This window comes from Vipera ursinii (genome assembly GCF_947247035.1).
Source record: "Vipera ursinii genome assembly, chromosome: 2".
In the NCBI taxonomy this organism is placed as follows: domain Eukaryota; kingdom Metazoa; phylum Chordata; class Lepidosauria; order Squamata; family Viperidae; genus Vipera; species Vipera ursinii.
Window position 1 is genome coordinate 194,019,107 of NC_139513.1, and position 21,517 is coordinate 194,040,623.

The 21,517-nt window shown below is 37.7% G+C and overlaps 1 protein-coding gene and 1 long non-coding RNA gene across 2 annotated transcripts; one reads left to right on the forward strand and one right to left on the reverse strand.

The window, feature by feature from the left end:
* The first annotated feature begins 479 nt into the window (after positions 1-479).
* SRP72 (signal recognition particle 72) lies at positions 480-20,261 on the forward strand. The gene is made up of 19 exons (XM_083352849.1): positions 480-753; positions 2,454-2,574; positions 3,798-3,921; positions 4,908-5,051; positions 8,323-8,434; positions 9,399-9,430; positions 9,961-10,085; positions 10,174-10,231; positions 10,415-10,546; positions 11,676-11,804; positions 12,253-12,325; positions 13,089-13,153; positions 13,803-13,898; positions 14,987-15,090; positions 17,002-17,079; positions 17,350-17,487; positions 17,714-17,751; positions 18,473-18,632; positions 19,998-20,261. The coding sequence occupies exons 1-19, from the start codon at positions 630-632 to the stop codon at positions 20,176-20,178; spliced, it is 2,034 nt and encodes a 677-aa protein (XP_083208975.1). The 5' UTR covers positions 480-629; the 3' UTR covers positions 20,179-20,261.
* Positions 5,006-21,424, reverse strand: LOC310634462. Its single transcript, XR_014491233.1, has 5 exons — positions 21,383-21,424; positions 19,257-19,338; positions 18,896-18,960; positions 12,964-13,032; positions 5,006-5,115 (listed from the first exon to the last, which is right to left on the reverse strand). It is a non-coding gene; the product is annotated as an uncharacterized lncRNA (long non-coding RNA).
* Positions 21,425-21,517: the final 93 nt, after the last annotated feature.

Here is a 21,517-nt window from a genome sequence, read left to right on the forward strand (position 1 = left end):
CTCTTTGGTTACAAGTAAGTATAAGAAAGCCGTTTTAATCAACTCTATTTGATCTTTCATATTTATATTTTTTGTTAACATTCCGTCTTCTCTCGTTTACTCTTGAAACCTGCTAACAAACCAATTATGTTAGCTTTCCCATTAATGTTTAAATTCCCTTAAAGCAGGGGTCTTCAAACTTGGCCCTTTTATGACTTGTGGACTTCAACTCCCAGAATTCCTCAGCCAGCAAAGCTGGCTGAGGAATTCTGGGAATTGAAGTCCACAAGTCATAAAAGGGCCAGGTTTGAAGACCCCTGCCTTAAAGGATCTTCCAAGAGCCAAACTTTCAAAGCATAAGCTCTACTGACACTTTCAGAGGTTTCCAGATTAGGGTGGCCCTTAAAGGGAGGAGGAAAAAAAAGTGACCACATCACAGAAAAATTTTCGACGCGAAACCGATCTCAACAGTTTAAAAGCCACCTAAGCCGCTGCTGAGCACGCTTGCGCAGTAGAGAAATCGCGACGCACCATAGAGAGCTGTACTCGACCACAGAGCCTGGATCTAGAATTATTTCCGGTATCAAAGGGGGTACGTTCAGCGGTTTCCTCTGCCTCTAAAGTTCGGTTACTTCTCTATCCCTGTCAAGATGGCGGCTGGCGCGGCGGGCGGAAGTGGCTCCGGCGCGGCCTCGGTAGCCTCGCTCTGGAGCGAAGTAAATCGCTGCGGCCAGAACGGGGATTTCGGGCGCGCGCTGAAGTCCGTCAATAAAAGTGAGTGTTGCCGCCCTGTCGGCGGTTACTTTCTATTCTTTTGAGGCAGAGGAGGGTCAATGTGGACCGGCAACCCTCCGTGGTAGACAATTGCACTTGTCTTCAATGGAGTTGTTCCGACTTCGTAAGCTAGATTGCTACCTGTCTTTCTCCTGCCGTAGGTAGAACAGCGGCAAATCTAGACAGCACACTAAAAAGCAGGGACATCACCCTGTCAACACAAGTGCGTATAGTCAAGGCTATGGTCTTCCCAGCTGCAATGTATGGCAGTGAAAGCTGGACCATAAGAAAGGCTGAGCGCCAAAGAATTGAAGCCTTTGAGCTATGGTGCTGGAGAAGACTCCTGCGAGTCCCTTGGACTGCAAGGCGTTCAAACCGGTCAGTCCTAGAGGAGATCAACCCTGACTGCTCTTTAGAAGGCCAGATCCTGAAGTTGAAACTCAAATACTTTGGCCACCTAATGAGAAGGAAGGGCTCACTGGAGAAGAGCCTCATGCTGGGAAAGATTGAGGGCAATAGAAGAAGGGGACGACAGAGAATGAGGTGGCTGGATGGAGTCACTGAAGCAGTAGGCGTGAGCCTAGATGGACTCCAGAAGATGGTAGAGGACAGGAAGGCCTGGAGGAACATTGTCCATAGGGTCGCGATGGGTCGGACACGACTTCGCAACTAACAACAACAAAGGTAGAACAGCGCCAAAGGAGTAACAGCTGCTCTTGCCTGCGGTGAAATTTAACTCTGGGCTGCTCTGCTTCTGTATTAAAGATAGAATTGTATCTGTTTTCACGCTGATCTCCTCAAGAAAAGGAAAAAAAACAACCTCGCCTCTGAGAATAGGTTGCTGGCTACTTTGCTTTGGCCTTTAGACGATTAATGTGCCATTTTGCCCCAAGATCTGTGTTTACTTTCTGCGATTCTGTAAAAAGTAGTCGACAGAACGACTCCTACTATTCAGAAACATTCTGTAATCAGGCGTAGCCGTTTATGGGATTACACAAGCTTCCAAAAGAGTGCTTCATTTCTACTAACATGCTCTGCAAAATAATCCCGTGTGCTTTGTATAAACCCATTTTTCTATCTTATTCTCAAGAGAGTTCTGATGGCTTTTAACAGCTGTGCAACAGGTTTCCTTACATGTCTTTTAGTCACTGCTTTCCTTTGCTGAATGGCTCCTTGTTATATAGCTTTTAAAAGGGAAAATGGAAAGTAACAGCCTTTTATGGAAAAATTCATTTGTAATTACTGTAGCCTTTCTTCACAATTGCCCTAAACAGCCATATCTTTTTAATGCTTCCAGGCACAGCTTAACTGTAATTAGGCAAAAGAAAAGTTAACTAATATTTATGATGATCCCATTCCCTAGTAGCAGTAGAGTATTATTTGTCTCCTTTATCATACTATGTGAATTTAAAACACAGTTCCATTTTAAATTATTTGGAGAAGATAGATGTGGAAAGCCAGTAGTTCAGGAATGCCGGTAATTATGTTGTTAGTGATTTTTGTCCAAAATAGAAATCTTCCACCAAATAATTTGCTTTCCAAAAATAAAATTGACTGGTACAAAAGCATATATTCTTCAGAATGCTCAGTTTATAAATCCAGCTAAGTTTACAAAATCAAAGGTATGAACAGGTAACAAAGGCAAACAGTTTTTTAGTATATATTCATTCTGTAGCTTAATGCATTGAATTTGCTTCTAGTACTACAAATCAGTAAGGATGATGCAACAGCTTTACACTGCAAAGTGGTATGTCTTATACAAAACGGAAGCTTTAAGGAAGCCTTGAGTGTGATTCATACCCATGTCAAAGTATTAACTAGGTAAGTATTATTAAATATTATTAGACAACCTGTCTGCTGTGTTTTCTGAATTTTTGGAAAGATGAAAAATAGATGTTCCACATTTATGGAAAACGTAGAGTTGCACTTATTTCAAAACACATTTGAAGGAAGTTTTCCAGAACTCACACAATTACTGTACCTCTGATACTTATTAAAGCAACCTAATCTTTCTCAATTTTGTGAGCCTGAAAGAAAGAATTGATTGCCTTAATAAATCTACTGATGAGATTGTTGAAGGAGTCATCTTTTTCAGGTTTGCTCAGACATAATTATCAATGCACAGAGTTATATTCTCTTATATGGTGACTTAGCTGCAACTATATATGATGACATGGTGTATATTATCCCTCCTAAACTTTGTATCAAGTTCCATTGAAGTAAATCTCATATGAAATGATTTTTAGAATACTAGTAATATCAGTCCAACAAAATATTGAGTCAAGTTAGTGTGTTGAATATTCTGGAATTTCAGTCTCATAAAAACATGAAATTGTGGGCATAGAAATATTATTCTTTATAACTTTAGTTTGTTTCCCCCATTAGTATAGCATGCATTATTTTAGGTATTTTTTCCTATTTTGTCCATGGTTATCCCCCTTCCTCAACCTATAGTTTTGTTAAAGACCAGATATAGTAATATAAGCCTTAGGAATGGTGAGCTTTTAAATCCCTTATTTTATAATTTAACAATTGTCAGTTTCCCATTAGAACTTAGAAGATAAATGCTAAACCTTAGCTGTGTAAGATATGCACCTGGGTTAATCTCTGAACTGACAGTTTTAGCTATTCATTAAATCTCTACTAAACATCCTTTGCAAGGTTTTAATTCATATATTTACTCTTCAGGGGGAAAACAGCTGGTTCTTTTTGACTTTTAAACATTTACAGTGCATTAAAATGGTCTCAATTCAATTCATAATCCAATGATAATTCCAGGATGTTGTGATCATATTTCATTACATTAATATGCTCAACATAGAATATTTTTATTATATTAGGTTCAGATGTAAATTGCATCAATTATAATTAATCAATTACTGTTACATGCTGCAACTTTGAGCAATTCCATAATGTTTTGCCACCCACCCACCCACCCAGAGGTAAAAGGTTAAATGGCACAATATGTATATACAACATATATCAATGTTTTGAGGAAAATGAATAGTGAGAAATAACCTCCATATTTCATTTATATGTTGCAGTGACTTGATAGCTTTTGAGAAGGCTTATTGTGAGTACAGGTTGAACAGGATTGAGAATGCTCTGAAGACCATTGAGGGAGCCAGCCAGCAGACAAACAAACTAAAGGAGCTCTATGGACAAGTGGTAATTACTCCTTTGTTTCAAATGCAAAGGCCGCCTGTTGAATTGGTGTACATTTAGTGACTATGCAAGTAAAAGCTGGAGGTCAACCACTACTGCCCATGTGTAGCACTGATTATAAAGTAACTTGGTATTACATTTCCTTCTGTCATTTTAAAGTGTAATCTGGGACCCCAAGCGTGTGAAGGAACCTGTCTCCTGGTCATGTGGATAGTTGTTTTAATCAGCTGCCGCATCTTTTATTTTTTGTACATGTATTTGTTTTATTGCTTTTATTTTTATTATTATCCACTGTCAAATAGTGTACACAATTTTACAGAAAACTTTCCCCACCCACCCCCGAGCAGCTTTTTATATCTGAGTGTTTAAATGTTGTGAATATCATTATGCCCAAATTATTATTTTTTTAACTTCACACTTTTACATGTACATGGCCTGGCCTGATGGGGGATGGGTGGGGTTTTTTATTGTTATTTTAATATTTGTACTTACTGTTTTTAGTGGGCATATATTTAATTCTTTTTTAACTTTTGTAACTTTGTATTTTTTATTCTTGCCCTGTTCACCGCCCTGAGTCCTTCGGGAGAAGGGCGGTATATAAATAAAATTATTATTATTATTATTATTATTATTATTATTATTATTATTATTATTATTATTATTATTATTATTATTATTATTATTTATTCTTTTCAACTATAGAGGAAAGGATGACATTTTACTTTTCTGTTTGCTTTAAAAAAATATTTCAGATTGTGAATTGAGAGCAGATAAAAATATAGCTGCTATCGGTTAGAATTATTTTGGCTCAAATTGAGGAACCAGCTTTGTCCCAAAACTTGTAGAAGTTTTCTCTGTTGTTTTTGGAATTGCTAAAACGTGATGCTAAATAAAATGAACTGCAGCAACAGCATGTTTATCCAGTGATTTGATTTTATATGTGTTTATTTTGTACCCGAGTTACCAAGATACTGTTTTTTCCTTTTCAGTTGTACAGATTAGAGCGTTATGATGACTGCTTGGCTGTGTATCGGGATCTTATCCGTAATTCACAGGATGACTATGAAGAAGAACGGAAAACCAATCTTTCTGCAGTAGTTGCTGCACAGAGCACCTGGGAGAAAGTGGTGCCAGTAAGTAAGTTTGTAGTAATAATATACAGAATATGTGAACCACTCACACCTCAGTTCTGTCACTCTGCAATAGATTAATTATATAAAGCATTTAATTATATATAGCATATAATAATACAGGATCCTTACTCACCCAATATTAAGGTATAAAATGACTAATGAGAATGGTGGGATTAAGAATTATTCCTGAGCCATAAAATTAGGCTCTGCCTTTTCATCAGCTCTATGTTGGCAGCAAAATTAACTAAGAAAGCAAAACATCATCAACACGTTCTTTTGCTGCATGAAAACAACAAGTCTCTATGTTATCCTAGGGGGTAGCAGGATTTTTCCCTCAGCTGTGGCACCCTTGGATCTCAGATCTCTATAGCCAAAAGGAAGCAGCAAACCCAGCCAAGACCAAAGTACCTACAGTAGTAGTGAGCAAGTTGTACTTCTTACCCGAGAGAACTGTGCAATAGCTAATTATAATCATCAGTGACCCAACAATAACACTACCTTTCAGAATCAGTAGAAGATGGAGAGATACTTGCAGAATCCAGTGATGAAATAGAGCTTACTAGGTGTGCACTCTGAAAATAAGGGTTGCAGTCCTTTTCTGCCTTCAACAGCATCAAGATATGAGCACACGTTTTAAGCTTTGCATTGCTTTTTCATATCCTATTTCATACCCTGCCTTCTTTTAGATAGGAAGCAGACAAGCAGAGTTTGGGAGTTATTAATTTAATTTAATCAATGCTAGCTTTTAACAACCCAGGTACCCCTCCAATAATTTAATTTAATTTATTTATGGGACTTATATGCCGCCCTATCTCCCGAAGGACTCAGGGTGGCTAACAACAATAAAAACAACAATAAAAACAATGAATACAAATATTAAAAGAAATTAAATTTTACAAAGCCCCACTAAAACCTGTAAAAATTAAAAACATGATTAAAACCCCCAACATCAGTCCAGGTCGGCCAGTTGGAAAAGGTATGTCTTTAGGTCGCGACGAAACAACCAGAGATCTGGGGCCATCCGAAGTTCTCGGGGGAGCTGATTCCAAAGGGCAGGTGCCCCAACAGACAAGGCCCTCCCCCTGGGGGTCACCAGCCGACATTGGCCGACGGCACCCTGAGGAGACCCTCCCTGTGTGAGCGCACAGGGCGATGGGAAGTCGTTCCTGGCAGCAGACGGTCCTGCAAATATCCCGGACCTAAGCCATGTAGGGCTTTATAGGTAAGAACCAGCACCTTGAACCTCACCCGGAGGGCAACCGGCAACCAATGCAGCTCACGCAGGAGGGGTGTAATATGGGAGTATCGGGATGCTCCCATCACAACCCGCGCGGCCGCATTCTGCACCAGCTGAAGCCTCCGGGTGGCCTTCAAGGGCAGCCCCATGTAGAGACCGTTGCAGTAATCTACATGGGAGGTAACGAGTGCATAGCCAAGCAATAAACTAAGGCAAATGTCCTTTAGCATGACACCATTATCCTTTAAGCAGGCACACAAGTTGAGAAATTGCACTGTAGCTGGAAAGATATTGTGCTGGAGAGGTAGCATCTTTTTATGGTGCTGAATAAAGATAGAGACTGGAGAGCCATCTGGACCCTCAGGGCTCAAAATATATTGAAGTTTAGAATGGACATATTAGTAGAAGCCTTCCTGTGGATAACTTCCTAGGTTTGGTGGGCATGACAGAAGCCTGTTCCACATTCCAATCAAGTCACTTCTCCCTTATCAGAGATCTCTCTGGTTTGGATCCAATAACGATCAATTTCAGTTTAGGGCATTGTCCTTCAATCTGATATCAGTAGCAAAAGTATACATTGAGGTGAGGATGGGTCTTACGAGCCAATTAAGATGCAGAGGTATATGTGCTTTCCTATGACAAGCTGTTTCAGGCCCACATCCTTATTTATTTATTTATTTATTTATTTATTTATTATTTATTGTATGGCATATCATATGGACCAGCAGTATATATTAACATTGCCTATATCCCTGATTCTTGCCCATAGTCAATTACCTAACTTCTTCATGCATAACATATTACACTTTTCAAGGTCTGTCTGGGTTCCACCGCAGAGAACATATGTAGCTCAATGTGCATTAGGTTTTGAAGATCTGTGTCAAATGTATATTAGGGAGACAAAGCACTGGTGAATTATTTGTCTTTTATGAACAAGAAATCAGAGGAGACGTGTTTCCCATTCATTCTGCAGTTAACAGGATGGATGAATATATTATCTCATTCTTCATTGTCAGCAAGACAATGCTACTTTTTTACAGTGCTTTCTGTGGCAGGTTTAAAGGCTTGAGTCCTATTAATATACATTTGTAAGGCAGTTCTAATATGGAGTTGCCTACTTTCATAAAAAGTAAGGATAGGCAAGGATGCTTCTTTTGTAGATATATACGCTTACACTGGTATACCCTTGAAATACTGCTGTACGTTCCTCTCCATCAGCTCAAATCATTGGTGAAAAGAATTGTGTTGGATTTACTGAAAAGTACTTTTCTGTCACTGGAAGATGGGCCTGACGCTCCTATCCTGTGTCTTGTGGTTTCATAAACTATCCATATGACTCCAAAGTTGAGGTCCTTAGATACCTAAGTGCATTGTGCTAGCTGTTAGACATTGTCCATCTGTCGTTTCCATTTATATTTTGGTTGTTACAAGAAGATGCAATAGAACCACTGTTAGCTTAAGTTTGTTCTTGCAACTGAAGAGAAGGTTTTCCCTCCATGAGATAGGAAGAAGTGCTATCCTCTAGCTACATGTAGATTTCACCTTTTCCTTCAGATGATCAAAAAGGTACATTTTGAAACTACCCGTTCATATTGGAATAGTTTAGATCAGGGGTGTCAAACTCAATTTCATTGAGGGCCGCATCAGCATTGCGGTTGCCCTCAGGGGGCCGGGTGGGCGTGGCCTGGGTGGGCATGGCCTACTGGGTGGGCGTGGCTAGAGTGCGTATGGCCTACTGGGTGGGCGTGGCCAGCTCTACATCGTTCACATCAAGGGTGCCTATGGGGGCCTGGGCAGGAGTGGGACAGATCTGAGGGTCTCTGGCAGAAGGAGGGTCTCTGGGCCAGGGCCAAGGCAGTGGGGGCCGTTCCCTCACTGTTTCCAGGATGGCTTCGGGGGCCGCATGAAACCACTTCGCGGGCCGGATCCGGCCCCCGGGCCTTGTGTTTGACATGTCTGGTTTAGATAAACAAGCAGATGCTTTTTAAACTTATTCAAACTAAGTTTCTTATTGATTACTTTTGCTCTGTTCAGGAAGATCTGGGCCTTCAGGAAGCTACCTATGAGCTGTGTTACAATGCTGCCTGTGCTTTGATTGGGCAAGGCAGGTTGAATGAGGCAATGAAAACACTACAGGAAGCTGAAGGTAATGAGTAGTAAATTTATCATTTCCATTTTTTGAAAAAAAAATATTTTGTGTTTGTCAGCAGTGATGTTCAGTTTCTGTAGAAAAATAAATCTGAGAAAGTACATTAAAAAGATCATTCTCATGTCCTCAGTTCATTGCTTAATCCATCTGCCTAATTAGATGGCAATACATAGCCAGACTCAAAAATAGATTGGAATCTGGGTAATAACTGGGGTCGACAAAACCAGGAAATTACAGAACTCTACCAATGTTTTAATGTACTTGTTAGAGCCACTTATGTACACACACTTCATATTCAGGGCAAACTGGTAATTAGGCAGAGTATAATAATATCACCTTTCACAGCCCAGTACTCCCAGATGTTTTCGAATGATTGAACCTTTTATTGTCAAAGTACAACCATGTATACATTGAGATTAGCTGAGCCTCCCTTCGTGCTCCCACCCCCCAACTCACAGTGACAACAAACCCTCCAACTTATTACACCATGTGAACTAATTGCTAATTTTCTAATATAAACCCATTTTTCTAGACTACTGGTTTGAATGTTCAGGTTGATGCTGCTACCTCTGTGCTGCTGGTGTAGACCAATGTTAAAGTGAGCACCAGCTTGAGGAAATCCTAATAATCCTGGTTCATCATGAATGAACTGCATTCTGATGTTTATAGATAGTTTGCTTTTTTATTAGTTCTTCATTCTTGTCCCTAGAGTCACTGCTGAAACAGCAATATCTTGTTCACATATCCAGAGTCTAATCCTCTGGATTTTTTTTTGTTTATAGCGGCATGAAGCCATTTAAAACCTTTTAGCATAGCTCTGTTTTTTTATAAATCTTGCAGTCTGAATGCTTGTGTTGAGGGGAGACGTAACCTTTTGACTTGCTAACATTCTATCACTGCCTCAATGTTTGATTTGTGGTTTTGTATATTCCAAAATTAATTGGTTACACCTTCCCTATAGATTTGTGTCGCCAGGCCCTCTCTGAAGACTCGGTAAGAGTTTCAATTCAGTTGAACAATATACTTTTGTGCCAAATATGTTTAGATGGTTGGAGCTGATATTTGCTATCCAAAGGTTTTAATGTTTATTAAATTGGTGGAAATCATTTGTTTTTTGTATTTTATAACATGTTTTAAAGTTGTCTTAACATATTTTGTACCTATTTTGAATTTTAATTTAGAATTATAAACCTCATCAAAATATAGTCTGAAATGTAATAAATAAACAGATAAGCAATTCATAAGAATCCTTTCTGAAATATTCTGAAACAGCACTCTTTCTATTATGCCTTTCTATGACTTTTTTATTAAAATGTATAGTGAAAATCTAGCTATAGGTTTGGTAGCAAGGTCTTTAATAGATAAATAGTAAAAACTGCCAGGTTTTATTGGTTTCTTGAAAGCATTTAAAAGTTTTAAATACTTGCAGTTACTGATTTGTAGCAAAACCTATTCATTGTGTTTGTAATTTAAATTAATAGGATTCAGTTATCATAAATCATGTGTCATATTAATTGTTTTAGGATGTGACTGAAGAAGACGTTGAGGCAGAATTGGCCATTATTCATGGTCAAATGGCTTACATTTTGCAACTCCAGGGTCATACCGAGGAAGCACTGCAACTTTACAATCAGATAATCAAACTAAAGTAAGTATTTCTGTTTATTATGATGGTGCTTTTAACACTTTTGAGAAATGGACATACTTACAAAAGTGGATATATTCTATTTTTACAGACCCACAGATGTAGGATTACTTGCTGTCATTGCCAATAACATCATCACTATTAACAAGGTATAGAATTTTTGCCACAATATCTGAGATGTCTTTGTAATACGATACTGATTTGAATGATACTACATTTTTGTAAAGATCTGCATTCTGCTTGCAAAGCAGTAGATGAAAAGATTGTCATAAGGGGCTTATAAAAATACTACGTTTATGTTAATGAAGCATTCCATTCTGTACCTTTCACAGGATCAAAATGTCTTTGATTCAAAAAAAAAAGTGAAACTGACCAATGCAGAAGGTGTTGAACATAAACTATCCAAGAAACAACTCCAAGCAATAGAATTCAATAAAGCTTTGTTGGCCATGTACACAAATCAGGTAAGATAGTGTTTAGTGGATTGGTTAAGGCATCAGGTTAGAACTTGGGAGACTGTGAATTCTAGTCCGGCCTTGGATACAAAGCCAGGGTGAGTCAGTCTCTCTCAATCTTTGGAAGGAGGCAAGGGCAAATCATTTCTGAAATCTTGCCAAAACACCCTCAGGGTTTGTCCAGGCAGACACCAGGAGTTAACTCATTTGTTATGTCACGGGGCTCTGAAATATACAGCTTAAAAATATAGGAAGTGACTGCATCACATAAGAAAGTAAACATCCATGCATACAAGAATCTAACATGCTAAAGAAAGAGTAGATCAGCAATTTCCTAAAAAGCAGAGAGCTTATGTTAGAAGGAAGCTTGTGATACAAGGATCCTGTCTATAAAGAATTATGTTCTCAGTAGCTTTTCTTTCTCAAAAAAAAAGCGCTTTTTAAAATCTACTGTACAATTCCATGCATTGCAAAGGTCTGTGAGTCCCATTATTTATGACAGTTGCACTGTCCCAGGATCATGTGGTCACCATTTGTAGCCTTCCCAGCTGGCTTCCAACAAGCAAAGTCAATGGGGAAAGCCAGATTTGCTTAACAAACACATGATTCACTTAATAAATGCAGTAATTTTCTTAACAACTGTGGTAAAAAAAGGTGGTAAAATGGGTCAAAGCTCCCTTAACAACTGTCTTTATACTCTTTTGGAAAATTATAAGAGCAATAGCATTTATACTGCCCCATAGTGCTATACAGCACTTTCTGGGCAATGTCAGCATATTGCCCCCAACAATCTAGGTCCTCATTTTACCAGCCTCGGAAGGCTGGAAGGCTGAGTCAACCTTGTGCCAGTCACAATCAAACTTCAGACTTTGGGCAGAGTTAGCCTGCAGTACTGCAGTCTAACCACTGTGCCACAGGGCTCTTTAATAATGCGGAGTCTACATAAAATTACTAGTTCTTTATTATAATTCCTATGCATATATTATATTCTCTTTTGAGAAATGTTGGGCAAAGTTGCTACAAACTGGATATCCTGTTGATGTAGTATTCAAGATGTTTACTTGTTACCTATAGGTCTAGCCTTCTTTCTATTGAATTGGTTTTCTGAACTTGCCAATTTTTTAATCTTACCTCTTAGGCAGATCAGTGCCGCAAACTGGCATCAGGTTTACAGTCACAAAGCCCTGAACACCTCCTTCCTGTTTTAATCCATGCAGCTCAGTTGTGTCGAGAGAAGCAACATACCAAGGCAATAGAGCTCCTACAGGTATAGTTGGCTGCTTGAAGAAAAGTACAGTAAATTTCCTCCATGGGGACAACTCAACATTCTGCTACAATTTTCCCCAATGGTTTCCTGTTAAAGATTATTTTTTTTATTTTGATATTTCTGCCTATCACTGAAAATCATTTCATTCTCTAATAATCATGGCCCATTGCAAACATAATTCTTAATTACTATTAGCACTAACTGTATTTGTAGTCTTATTTCTGGTAGAGGCTCAAAAGAATCAATATAGGTTTAATGCTTCATAAGTGAGCAATCAGGCTGCTGTCTTAACTTTTACAATTAGACTATTCTTTGTGTATTCGCATTTAAGAGTTTATTATTGAGAACTAAATATTCCCTTATGTGATAGTCACTTATATTAAAGTTTCTATTTTCTAGATTTTGAAGCAAATGAAATCTGATTTGAATTCTTCTTTCTGACCTGTAGGAGTTTGCGGATCAGCATCTTGAGAAAGCATCTGAGATTAAATTGACCATGGCACAATTAAAAGTTGCTCAAGGTACTCTGCCCCCATTCGCCAATTTTTTAAAGAACTTTCATATGCTGATAAGTAGCACCGTTACACTCTTAATGTTGTTTTTGCTCAGTTATTACTTCTATGGAACATATTGCTGTTTTCTTGTAAGAATAAGCTAGCATTAGCATCTGCTTTGGGGAGACACTTAAGCCAGGAATTGCTTCCTTTGTGCTTAAGGATCAGATGAATTCTTTGCTTAAAAGAAATATTATAAATTGAATACCATTTATAGCTGTGCATTTTTTAATATTTTGTACGAAGTTGGTTTTGCTTTTGAAGGACCGGGATATAGAATTGTATAAATAATGCTGTGATATGAGCAATATACACATTTGATAAATAAATAAAAACTGAACTATGACTAATTAGCATTTGTATTATGCCATCTCTTGTGCTTCTAAGATTTCAGAAGGCATTTCCTACATACTTATGATATTTTTGTATTCATCAGAGGCATGCCGTCTTAATTTTTTTTATTAACTTTTATCTGCTTAAATAATAACATATTCCCAGAAAGCTGGCTTCTGGAATATTGCATATCTGCAAGCTGCCTAGTGTTACTTCTGGCAAAATATGCAACATACAGATTTAATAACAAATAATTAAATATTGTGATACACCTGCAGCTCTAACTGAAGATTTGTTTGGTGTAGCCCTCTTTCTTCTTGCTTAGATAGTAGAATTAATGTCTAATAAAGGATTGGATAAGAATATTCATAATTATATCATTTGTTCTCTATCAAAGGCAGTGTCACAAAAGCATGCATCATCCTAAGGAGTATAGATGAGCTAAGGCATAAACCTGGCATGGTGAGTTATAGATATAATATAAACATATATGAGCTTAGTTATAAATTCCATAATAAAACAGGAAATTCAGAATTTTCTTTTGAAGTCATTCTAGCACAACTGACCTGATTTGTAAAAGCAATGACATTGATAATCATGGCCAATGTGTAATATTCATTTATGAATTTATAAACTGTCAGGATGATTCTTCAGTTGTGCATAAAAGCAAGAGTTGCAGCCAATGCAGTAATATTAATAATAAGGAATAGAAATATACAATTTCAGTAAAAATTATAATTACAATAATCCTTGCATTGGGTACTTTATAGCAGTCTACTCCCAAAGGCCTTCTGGATCAGTTGGGTTTTATGAGCCTCTGGAAGGCCAAAAGAGTGGGGCTACTCCTTTCTTGGTATATTATTGGCAAGAAAATTACTTTTTTGTTTATAAAATGTATACCGTTTATTTGTTTGATTTTATTTTTGTTCTGAAGGATACTTTTATTTCTTAAGTAGTGATTCCATTACTCTTGATTCCATTCATTTTTACACACAATTTACCCAGTAAGAAAGTTACAATTAAAACACAATGATAGTCTTTGTTTCAGCATTTATTACTTAAGTAAATGTTGTCTTTCTGCTATCGCCCATTCATTACTGAGTGGCTATAGGTATCAGCATTGGTGACAATGTATAGCCATGAAGAAGATATTGACAGTGCCATAGAAGTCTTGGCACAAGCTATTGAATGGTATCAAGAGTTCCAGGTAAGTTATAGAAGATAAGGTTGTAATGTACAGTTATAGGAGTGAAAAACTTGTTTTTGAATTAAATGCAACTGTTACTCTAGAATAGCAAACCCCCAGGTGTTTATTTAAAAGATTTCTGTGATTTCTTAAGCAGCTCTGGGTGGCTTACAATTACCATTAAAAACCAGTAAATAAAACAATAATAAAAACAATAAAAACCCTTCACCATAATCGTATTTGAATGGTCTCTTCCCTCCTAACTTTAAAAAAAAACCAAAAACCTGCAATGCCATGGTTATTCCATCAAGCTTTGGGGCAGGTTGAATATAATGTGTGATTTAGAAAATTCAGAGAAACAGCAGAATAACCTACTATTGAAGACGTGCAGATAGAAATAAGCAGTAGTTCTTTCTTTTGCGTAGATAGATAAAGTATGCCTCCAGTTATAACTAATAATAAAATATCCTCCAGTTAACAGAGATCTGAGAAATTCTATGGCCTGGAATTATGCAGGTTATAACCCCATCTCAATGGATTACTCTTGTTAGGTGTTGGAATAATTCTACAACAATACGTGATTTTTTTTATATAGCTGTAGCTTTGTTGATTTGTGACAGAACTGGTGAGGAACAGAAATGTGTATTCAGGGAAAGGATCATTGATAATTGGGACCATTGTACTATTTTTAAAAAAATTCTATCCAGTAAACTTGACATAAACTATATAATTCCTTCATTGGCTATCATCTGTCTTAGCCATTAGCAGAAAATACATGGCTGCTTCCAAATTATCTCTTGAACTTCAGTATTAAAAAATGAGTTTCAAAGGCATAAATTTTCTCAGCGTTCTGTAGGATACCGCGCTGCAATAAATGTTTATGCATAACAAAAATTATACACAGCCTTTGTAGGTCCTTGCCAACTTACGAAAGTTAAATATAAAAATAACCAAAGGTGATTGAAATCGGGATGATAGATTTGCTACTCGGATTGATACATGATTGACTTTGGAGGCCCCTCACCTTCTGAAAGCCCAGAGCGGGCATCATCTCACACCGGCATGTTAGTTGCTTTCAAATTAAAGGAATGCTGTATTTATTTTTTCAGCCCAAGTCTCCAGTACTTTTGTCACTAATAAGAGAAGCTGCTAACTTCAAGCTGAAGCATGGCCGAAAGAAGGAAGCCATCAGTGATCTCGAGGAACTGTGGAAGTAAGTCTTTCTGAGAACCAGTAAAAAAGAAGCTTACGGGAAGTGAGAAAGACATTCACAAGTATGCTCTCGAGCAAATATATTAAAACTAACATACAGTACGTTAAATCCAAATACGGTAGTAATTGGAGCACTGATCAAAATTAGGCATGGTCTCACAGTGCATAACTTTGAGGCAGGTGGACAAAAATAATGATTCTCCTCGCATTGCAGCCTGGCCAGAAGTATTTTGCAGAGATCATTCAGGAAACAAATCTCAAGGGTCCTTCGGTAAATACTGAAATTAAAACACCCTACAAAAGTGGGTTTAGCCTATGTACTTGTTGATATAAAAAGCAGTTTTATAAGTAACAAATATATAAACCTCTTACCCAACATTCAGATAAAGCTTCATTGCCTTTGATGTTTCATGATCCAAATTCCCCTTTCTCTCTTCCCCAAAAACAATTTCATTCTTTTGTTAGAGAAAGTTTTGCACTGTCTTTTCAGTTAAACACAAAATTCCATGGCTCCTTGCCTCATATCTTTATCTTGGTAGTTCAATGGATTTGTTGTTGTTAGTTGCAAAGTCATGTCCAACCCATCGCGACCCCCATGGACAACATTCCTCCAGGAGGTCCTTTTTGTACTGTCCATGGGGTTTTCATGGCAAAGATACTGGAGTGGGTTGCCATTTCCTTCTCCAGTGGATCACATTTTGTCAGAACTCTCTGCTATGACCTGTCCGTCTTGGGTGGCCCTGCACGGCATAGCTCATAGCTTCATTGAATTATGCAAGCCCCTTCGCCACGACAACGCAGTAATCCATGAAGGGGGTTCAATGGATAGTCTATTGAATTTTAAATTGAAACATTATTCCCTACACTATTCATTATATATATATATTTATTGTCCTCAGAATAAACCTGTAGGAATGGGAAAACTTTTAATCTTCCTATTGGAGAACGTATTAGCTGCCTTGTGATTCTTTCTAGTTTGCATGTATTTGATGTATAAATCTAACTGGGTACTGCCACTGCACTAAGTGCTCTCTAATAGAAATAGATTTTTGGATGCATTTTAGATATTCCTTCTTACTATTTTTGTATACAGTGGTCATGCTTTTGTTACATTAACCGATCTGCTGCTGTTGAGGGAAATTACTATATCTGATCTTTGCAATAATGATGTACAGCTGGTCCCTGTTGAAATATTTTGGCAGATTTGTTAGAACAGAGGCAGTGTTTTCTGCAGTAGTTGGTGGCTGACCTTGATTTTAAATGAATCGGTATTCAACCTCAGTTAATTCAAATACAGTGGTGCTTTGGTAATCATCGGTAATTGGTTCTGGGTGGCATGATAAGTACAAAAAATGATGAGTACCAAACAGATTTTTCCCATAAGAAGTAATGTAAGTGAGTCATGAGGCAGTCGACAGTGACAAGTTCTACCTTGTGCGTTGAATACCAAAACAGACGATGAGTACCGGGACAAAATTTTCATGTCAGAATGCATTGACTACCACATTTGATGAGTTTCAAAGCAGTTGAGTACCAAGATACCACTGTACCATATTGACTTCTCTCAAGGTGGTTTCTGGCTGTAGCTTGGATAAACTTATTTCATCCAGCAAAATCTGAAGTTTGTAGCCATGCTGATTCTTAAAATGAGGGTTGGGTTAATAAAACTATATATAAATTATCTTCTTAATCCAGCTGGATTTTCCTGATATGGAGGTAGGTGATTAGAGCAGCACTGGGCTGCAGCTATGCTTGAAGCAAAAGATAAGGAGGCTACGTAGTTCTTGAAACATTGCTTGTAATTCCCATGAGTTTTAGCCGTGGGATACTTTATGGTTGCTGATATCCAGAAATCCTCTCTCTGGTGTTAGTGGAAAAGATATTTGATTAATTCAGTTCTTTACTTTCGTAGACAAAATCCAGATGATGTTCATACCTTGGCTCAGCTTATCTCTGCCTACTCACTGATTGATGCTGAAAAAGCCAAAATGTATCCTTTCTACAGGGCTGAGGAGATGAGTCTATATTTATTTTATTTATTTTATTATTTGGACTTATATACCGCCCTTCTCCCGTAGGCACTCTTTGGCCATTCCATCAAGTAGACACGTTTGCCACAGTGAGGCTTTTTATTATTTACCTTCCTATACGCCAAATTATTTTTTTAATTCGTCTTCATGTTGGTTGTTTCACAATTCAAAATCATCCTTTTGCTTTTATTCATCTGTATTGTTGTTCCTAAACTCTTTCCTTGCCCTAGTCTTAGCAAACACTTGCCTTCTTCAGACACAATGTCTTTGAAAGTAGATGTAGATGCGCTGGAAAACTCTCACGGAGCAACATACATTCGGAAGAAAGGCGGGAAACCCACAACCGAAAATCAGCAAAAAGAACAAGGGTAAAATAAGCTTTCTAAAATGATTATCAAATGAATTATAATCTCAGGCAAAGGGGATACGGAGAAGACCAGTTCCATAACCAAAACAAACATACTGGTTATACATTTCTCTCTCTCTCCCTTTTTAATTTTAAATCAAAAGTCCTAAAATTCATTCTTTGGCAACCGTTAACTTCAAATCTTATGCATTTCATTTCAAACATTTTCTTGCCTTTTTTTTTTAAAGACAAGGGGATGTTAAGAAAAAGAGGAAGAAGAAGAAGGGTGAGTGTCTTATTGCTACAGTAGTAGCTTGTTGTGAAACCTATATTTGGGGACTTGGCTATTAGGATGTAAGCACTTCCCAGCTAAAAATAAAATTAAAAAATACAGATTTGATTTTATAATGCAGCATTAGCTGTAGCCTTTCTGGCTAAATTATTACAGGGGTCTTCAAACTTGGCCCTTTTATGACTTGCGGACTTCAACTCCCAGAATTCCTCAGCCAGTGTGCCTGGTTGAGGAATTCTGGAAGTTGAAGTGCACAAGTCATAAAAGGGCCAAGTTTGAAGACCCCTGATTTAGAAGGTAATACGTTTCTGATGTCTAATTGTTGGATGAAACGAAGAAGACCTGCTGTCCTGCTTCCCCAAAGCAATTGTTTAGTCACAACTGGATGCAAGATTTTGGTAGTTTTTTTTTTTTTAAATACATCTTCTGAACTTTTTTTTTTAAAAAAATGCCATGCTCGAAACAAATCCAATTTTCACAAGGCAGAATTTCATCTTTGCATAGTATGCTAGTTGTGTTGGTATTGTATTATCACAAAAAGGGACTTTTGAAAAAGGTATATAGACAGTAGTACAAAAACCATTGTCCCATACATAAAACGTTTAGGTTATATGAGTTTTGCAGAGGAATAAAATTTTGGGTTACATGAGTTTTGCAATGCAGCTGTTTTCAAACTGAGCATATAAATAATCATTCTATTCCAAATGCTATGTAGGAAAACTGCCAAAGAATTATGATCCTAAAATGACACCAGATCCTGAACGGTGGCTTCCAATGCGAGAACGCTCTTATTATCGTGGGAGAAAGAAAGGCAAGAAGAAGGACCAAATTGGGAAAGGAACTCAGGGAGCAGTGACGGCGGCTTCCTCCGAATTGTGAGTAACTAGTTACCTAAACTTGTGGACTTCACTTTTGGGTCTAGTGCTGCTCAAAAACTGATACAGGTAGTCCTTAGCTTACAAACATTCCTTCAGTGACCATTCAAAGTTACAACAGCACTGGAAAAAAGTGACTTATGTCTGGTTTTTTATGCTTGGCGACTGGAAGCCAGATTCATTTAAGAACTGTGTTACTAATTTAACAACTTCAGTGATTCACAACTGTGGCAAGAAAGGTGGTAAAATGTGGCAAAACTCACTTAACAACTGTTTTGCTTAGCAGTGGAAATTTTGAGTTCAGTTGTGGTCGTAAGTTGAGGATTACCTGTAAGAAGGATAAAAGGATAGATATTTCATATTAGGGACAAAAGATGATAATTCTTTGCCTTGATAAATAAGCACATCAACCAGGAATCAGAAATAATTTTATGTTACCCATATAGTTGCATTTAGTTAGCATATAATTAATTACAGTATATGCAATGGATTGAGAAAAGGAAAGAATGGAAGGTTGTAGCTGTATTTGGGGATAACAGCAACTTTTATTTTTTACAATTAGAGAACCCCATGGGAAATTTTTCTTTGTAAAAAGCTTTGAAATGTTTTGTGGTAGCATCATACCTTGAAGTAATCTCCATCTTTAGCCATCTCAATTTATTTATGGGGCACAAGCTGTTGCATAATTGGTTCAGAAGCAAAGGATCTGTAAGAAATTTGGCATACCAAGCAGTAAAACCATCACAACTATCTTGTTTACTTTCCCACTGCTCAGTGGGCTTTATTAGTCAAGCTATATATTGCTGTAAATACTCTACAATTCAACAAAATAATTGTTTAGAAGTTCTTTGGTTGGATTTGGAACTCAGTACAGATGATCAAAGATAGTAAGTTGACAGATAACTTCATGTAGATGGAAATTAATCCTTGGAAAATAGCCATACATACTAGTCAAATGTTTGTCAGCTTTACAGAGCTTTCTAGACAAAGAATGCATATTGGTCTAAAACTTCTTTTATTACAGTAGTAACAGAATATTGCAGTTCTGAATGTGTTTCCCTCTCCCCTTTTACCTATGAATTGGGGAGGGGGACTACCTGAAGTGTTTTTCAAGTTAGTTTCTGGGAAAGGACTCAGGTCCCACTTGTCGGATCGTTTCCCTGGTAGCAGTTCTTCCAACTATCCTCCAAAACCATTTTCAATGCCCTCTTCAGTTCTTTGCAAGCAAAGGTTAGAATTCATACGTAGCTTATCTATCTTAAATATGTGGGTAACGTGTTTTGGTCTGTTCATAGGCTATAAACTAAAAATGAGCTTTATATCTGAATCCTAACAATTATCCTTGTTACTTTTTTTTTTTTGCAGGGATGCTAGCAAAACTGCTAGTAGCCCACCTACATCCCCACGGCCCGGCACTATAACGGCCATTCCATCGGCATCAACCAGCAACATGATACCACCCAGGCACCAAAAGCCTCCTGGTGCAGCAGCAACAAAGAAGAAACAGCAACAGAAAAAGAAGAAAGGTGGGAAGGGAGGATGGTGATCAGGACAAGCAGCTGAAATTGCTATATTTTTTTTTCTTATTATGGAAACTATGAGCATAATAAAGGTCAAACGAAAACAATACGAATTTTTCAAAATTGTGTTTGGTCTTCATAATTTTTACAGAGAAAGCTTGTTTTTTTGTTTTTGTATTAGAATCCATTGCTGTGTTAACCGGGCATTTCAAGAAGGCATTTAATTAAATGAAGACTGAATAGCCATCCTAAGAAGGGAATTAAGTTCTGATTTTTTTTTACTCGAAAATGTTTTAAAAATAATCTCTTTAGCTTATTTTTGTGCAAGTTCATTGGCTAGTACCAACAAGCATAGATTGTTGGAAACCTACATTTATGGCACTGAATGAGAAATAAGAAAGCCGAGGATTCATACTGAGATTCCATTCTTTTCTTTGGCTTGAGTTTTGTTTTGATTATATCTTTGACCTTTTGCAAGTTTTATTTCAGTAAATGCACCCAACTTAGAATATTCTAATAAAATGTTTAGATTGGGACTGTTCTGTTCCATGTACAAAAAAAAACTTTTTTGTGCAGTCTCCTAATTTTTGTTAATATTTTATTTTTCCATTTTGTTATATAGTAACACAGAATAGACTTAGAAAAAAATGTGTTCCTGCTTTTCTGTTTTGCTAAGTTTACACTGTTAAATAAGTTTACCTGTGAACAATTCCACTTCCTAATGTGCATTTATAAAATGTTAGCATTCATCCACTAAAGCAGGAGTGTCAAACTCAATTTCATTGAGGGCCGCATCAGTACTGCGGTTGCCCTCAGGGGGCCGGGTGGGTATGGCCAGGGTGGGTGTGGCCTACTGGGTGGGCGTGGCTAGAGTGTATGGCCTACTGGGTGGGCGTGGCCAGCTCTACATAGTTCACATCAAGGCTGCCTATGGGGGCCTGGGCAGGAGTGGGACAGATCTGAGGGTCTCTGGCAGGAGGAGGGTCTCTGGGCCAGGGCCAAGGCAGTGGGGGCCGTTCCCTCACTGTTTCCAGGATGGCTTCGTGGGCCGCATGAAACCACTTCGCGGGCCGGATCTGGCCCCCGGGGCCTTGTGTTTGACATGTCTGCACTAAAGCATTTGTTGATCTACTACTTAAAAATTTCAGTACTAGTTTAACTACATATCTACTGTTTTCAAAGAGTTAATCATAAGAAAAGACAAACCTTTCAAGAGAAATAAGAACTTACGGCCATGATGTATAGATTTATAAATCTGCAGGTCGTAGATTCTGAAGAACAAAAGCGTTCAAAGAGTGTTAGGGTCCTCATTTGTTTATTTATTGGACATAAAACTAGCATTCTGGCTGAACTGTTGCACTTTCT

Coding starts and splice junctions, on each gene's coding strand:
- SRP72 (XM_083352849.1), top strand. CDS start 630: ATGGCGGCTGGCGCGGCGGGCGGAAGTGGCTCCGGCGCGGCCTCGGTA. Junction 754..2,453: donor GCTGAAGTCCGTCAATAAAA/GTGAGTGTTGCC, acceptor ATTTGCTTCTAG/TACTACAAATCAGTAAGGAT. Junction 17,488..17,713: donor AATCAGCAAAAAGAACAAGG/GTAAAATAAGCT, acceptor TTTTTTTTAAAG/ACAAGGGGATGTTAAGAAAA.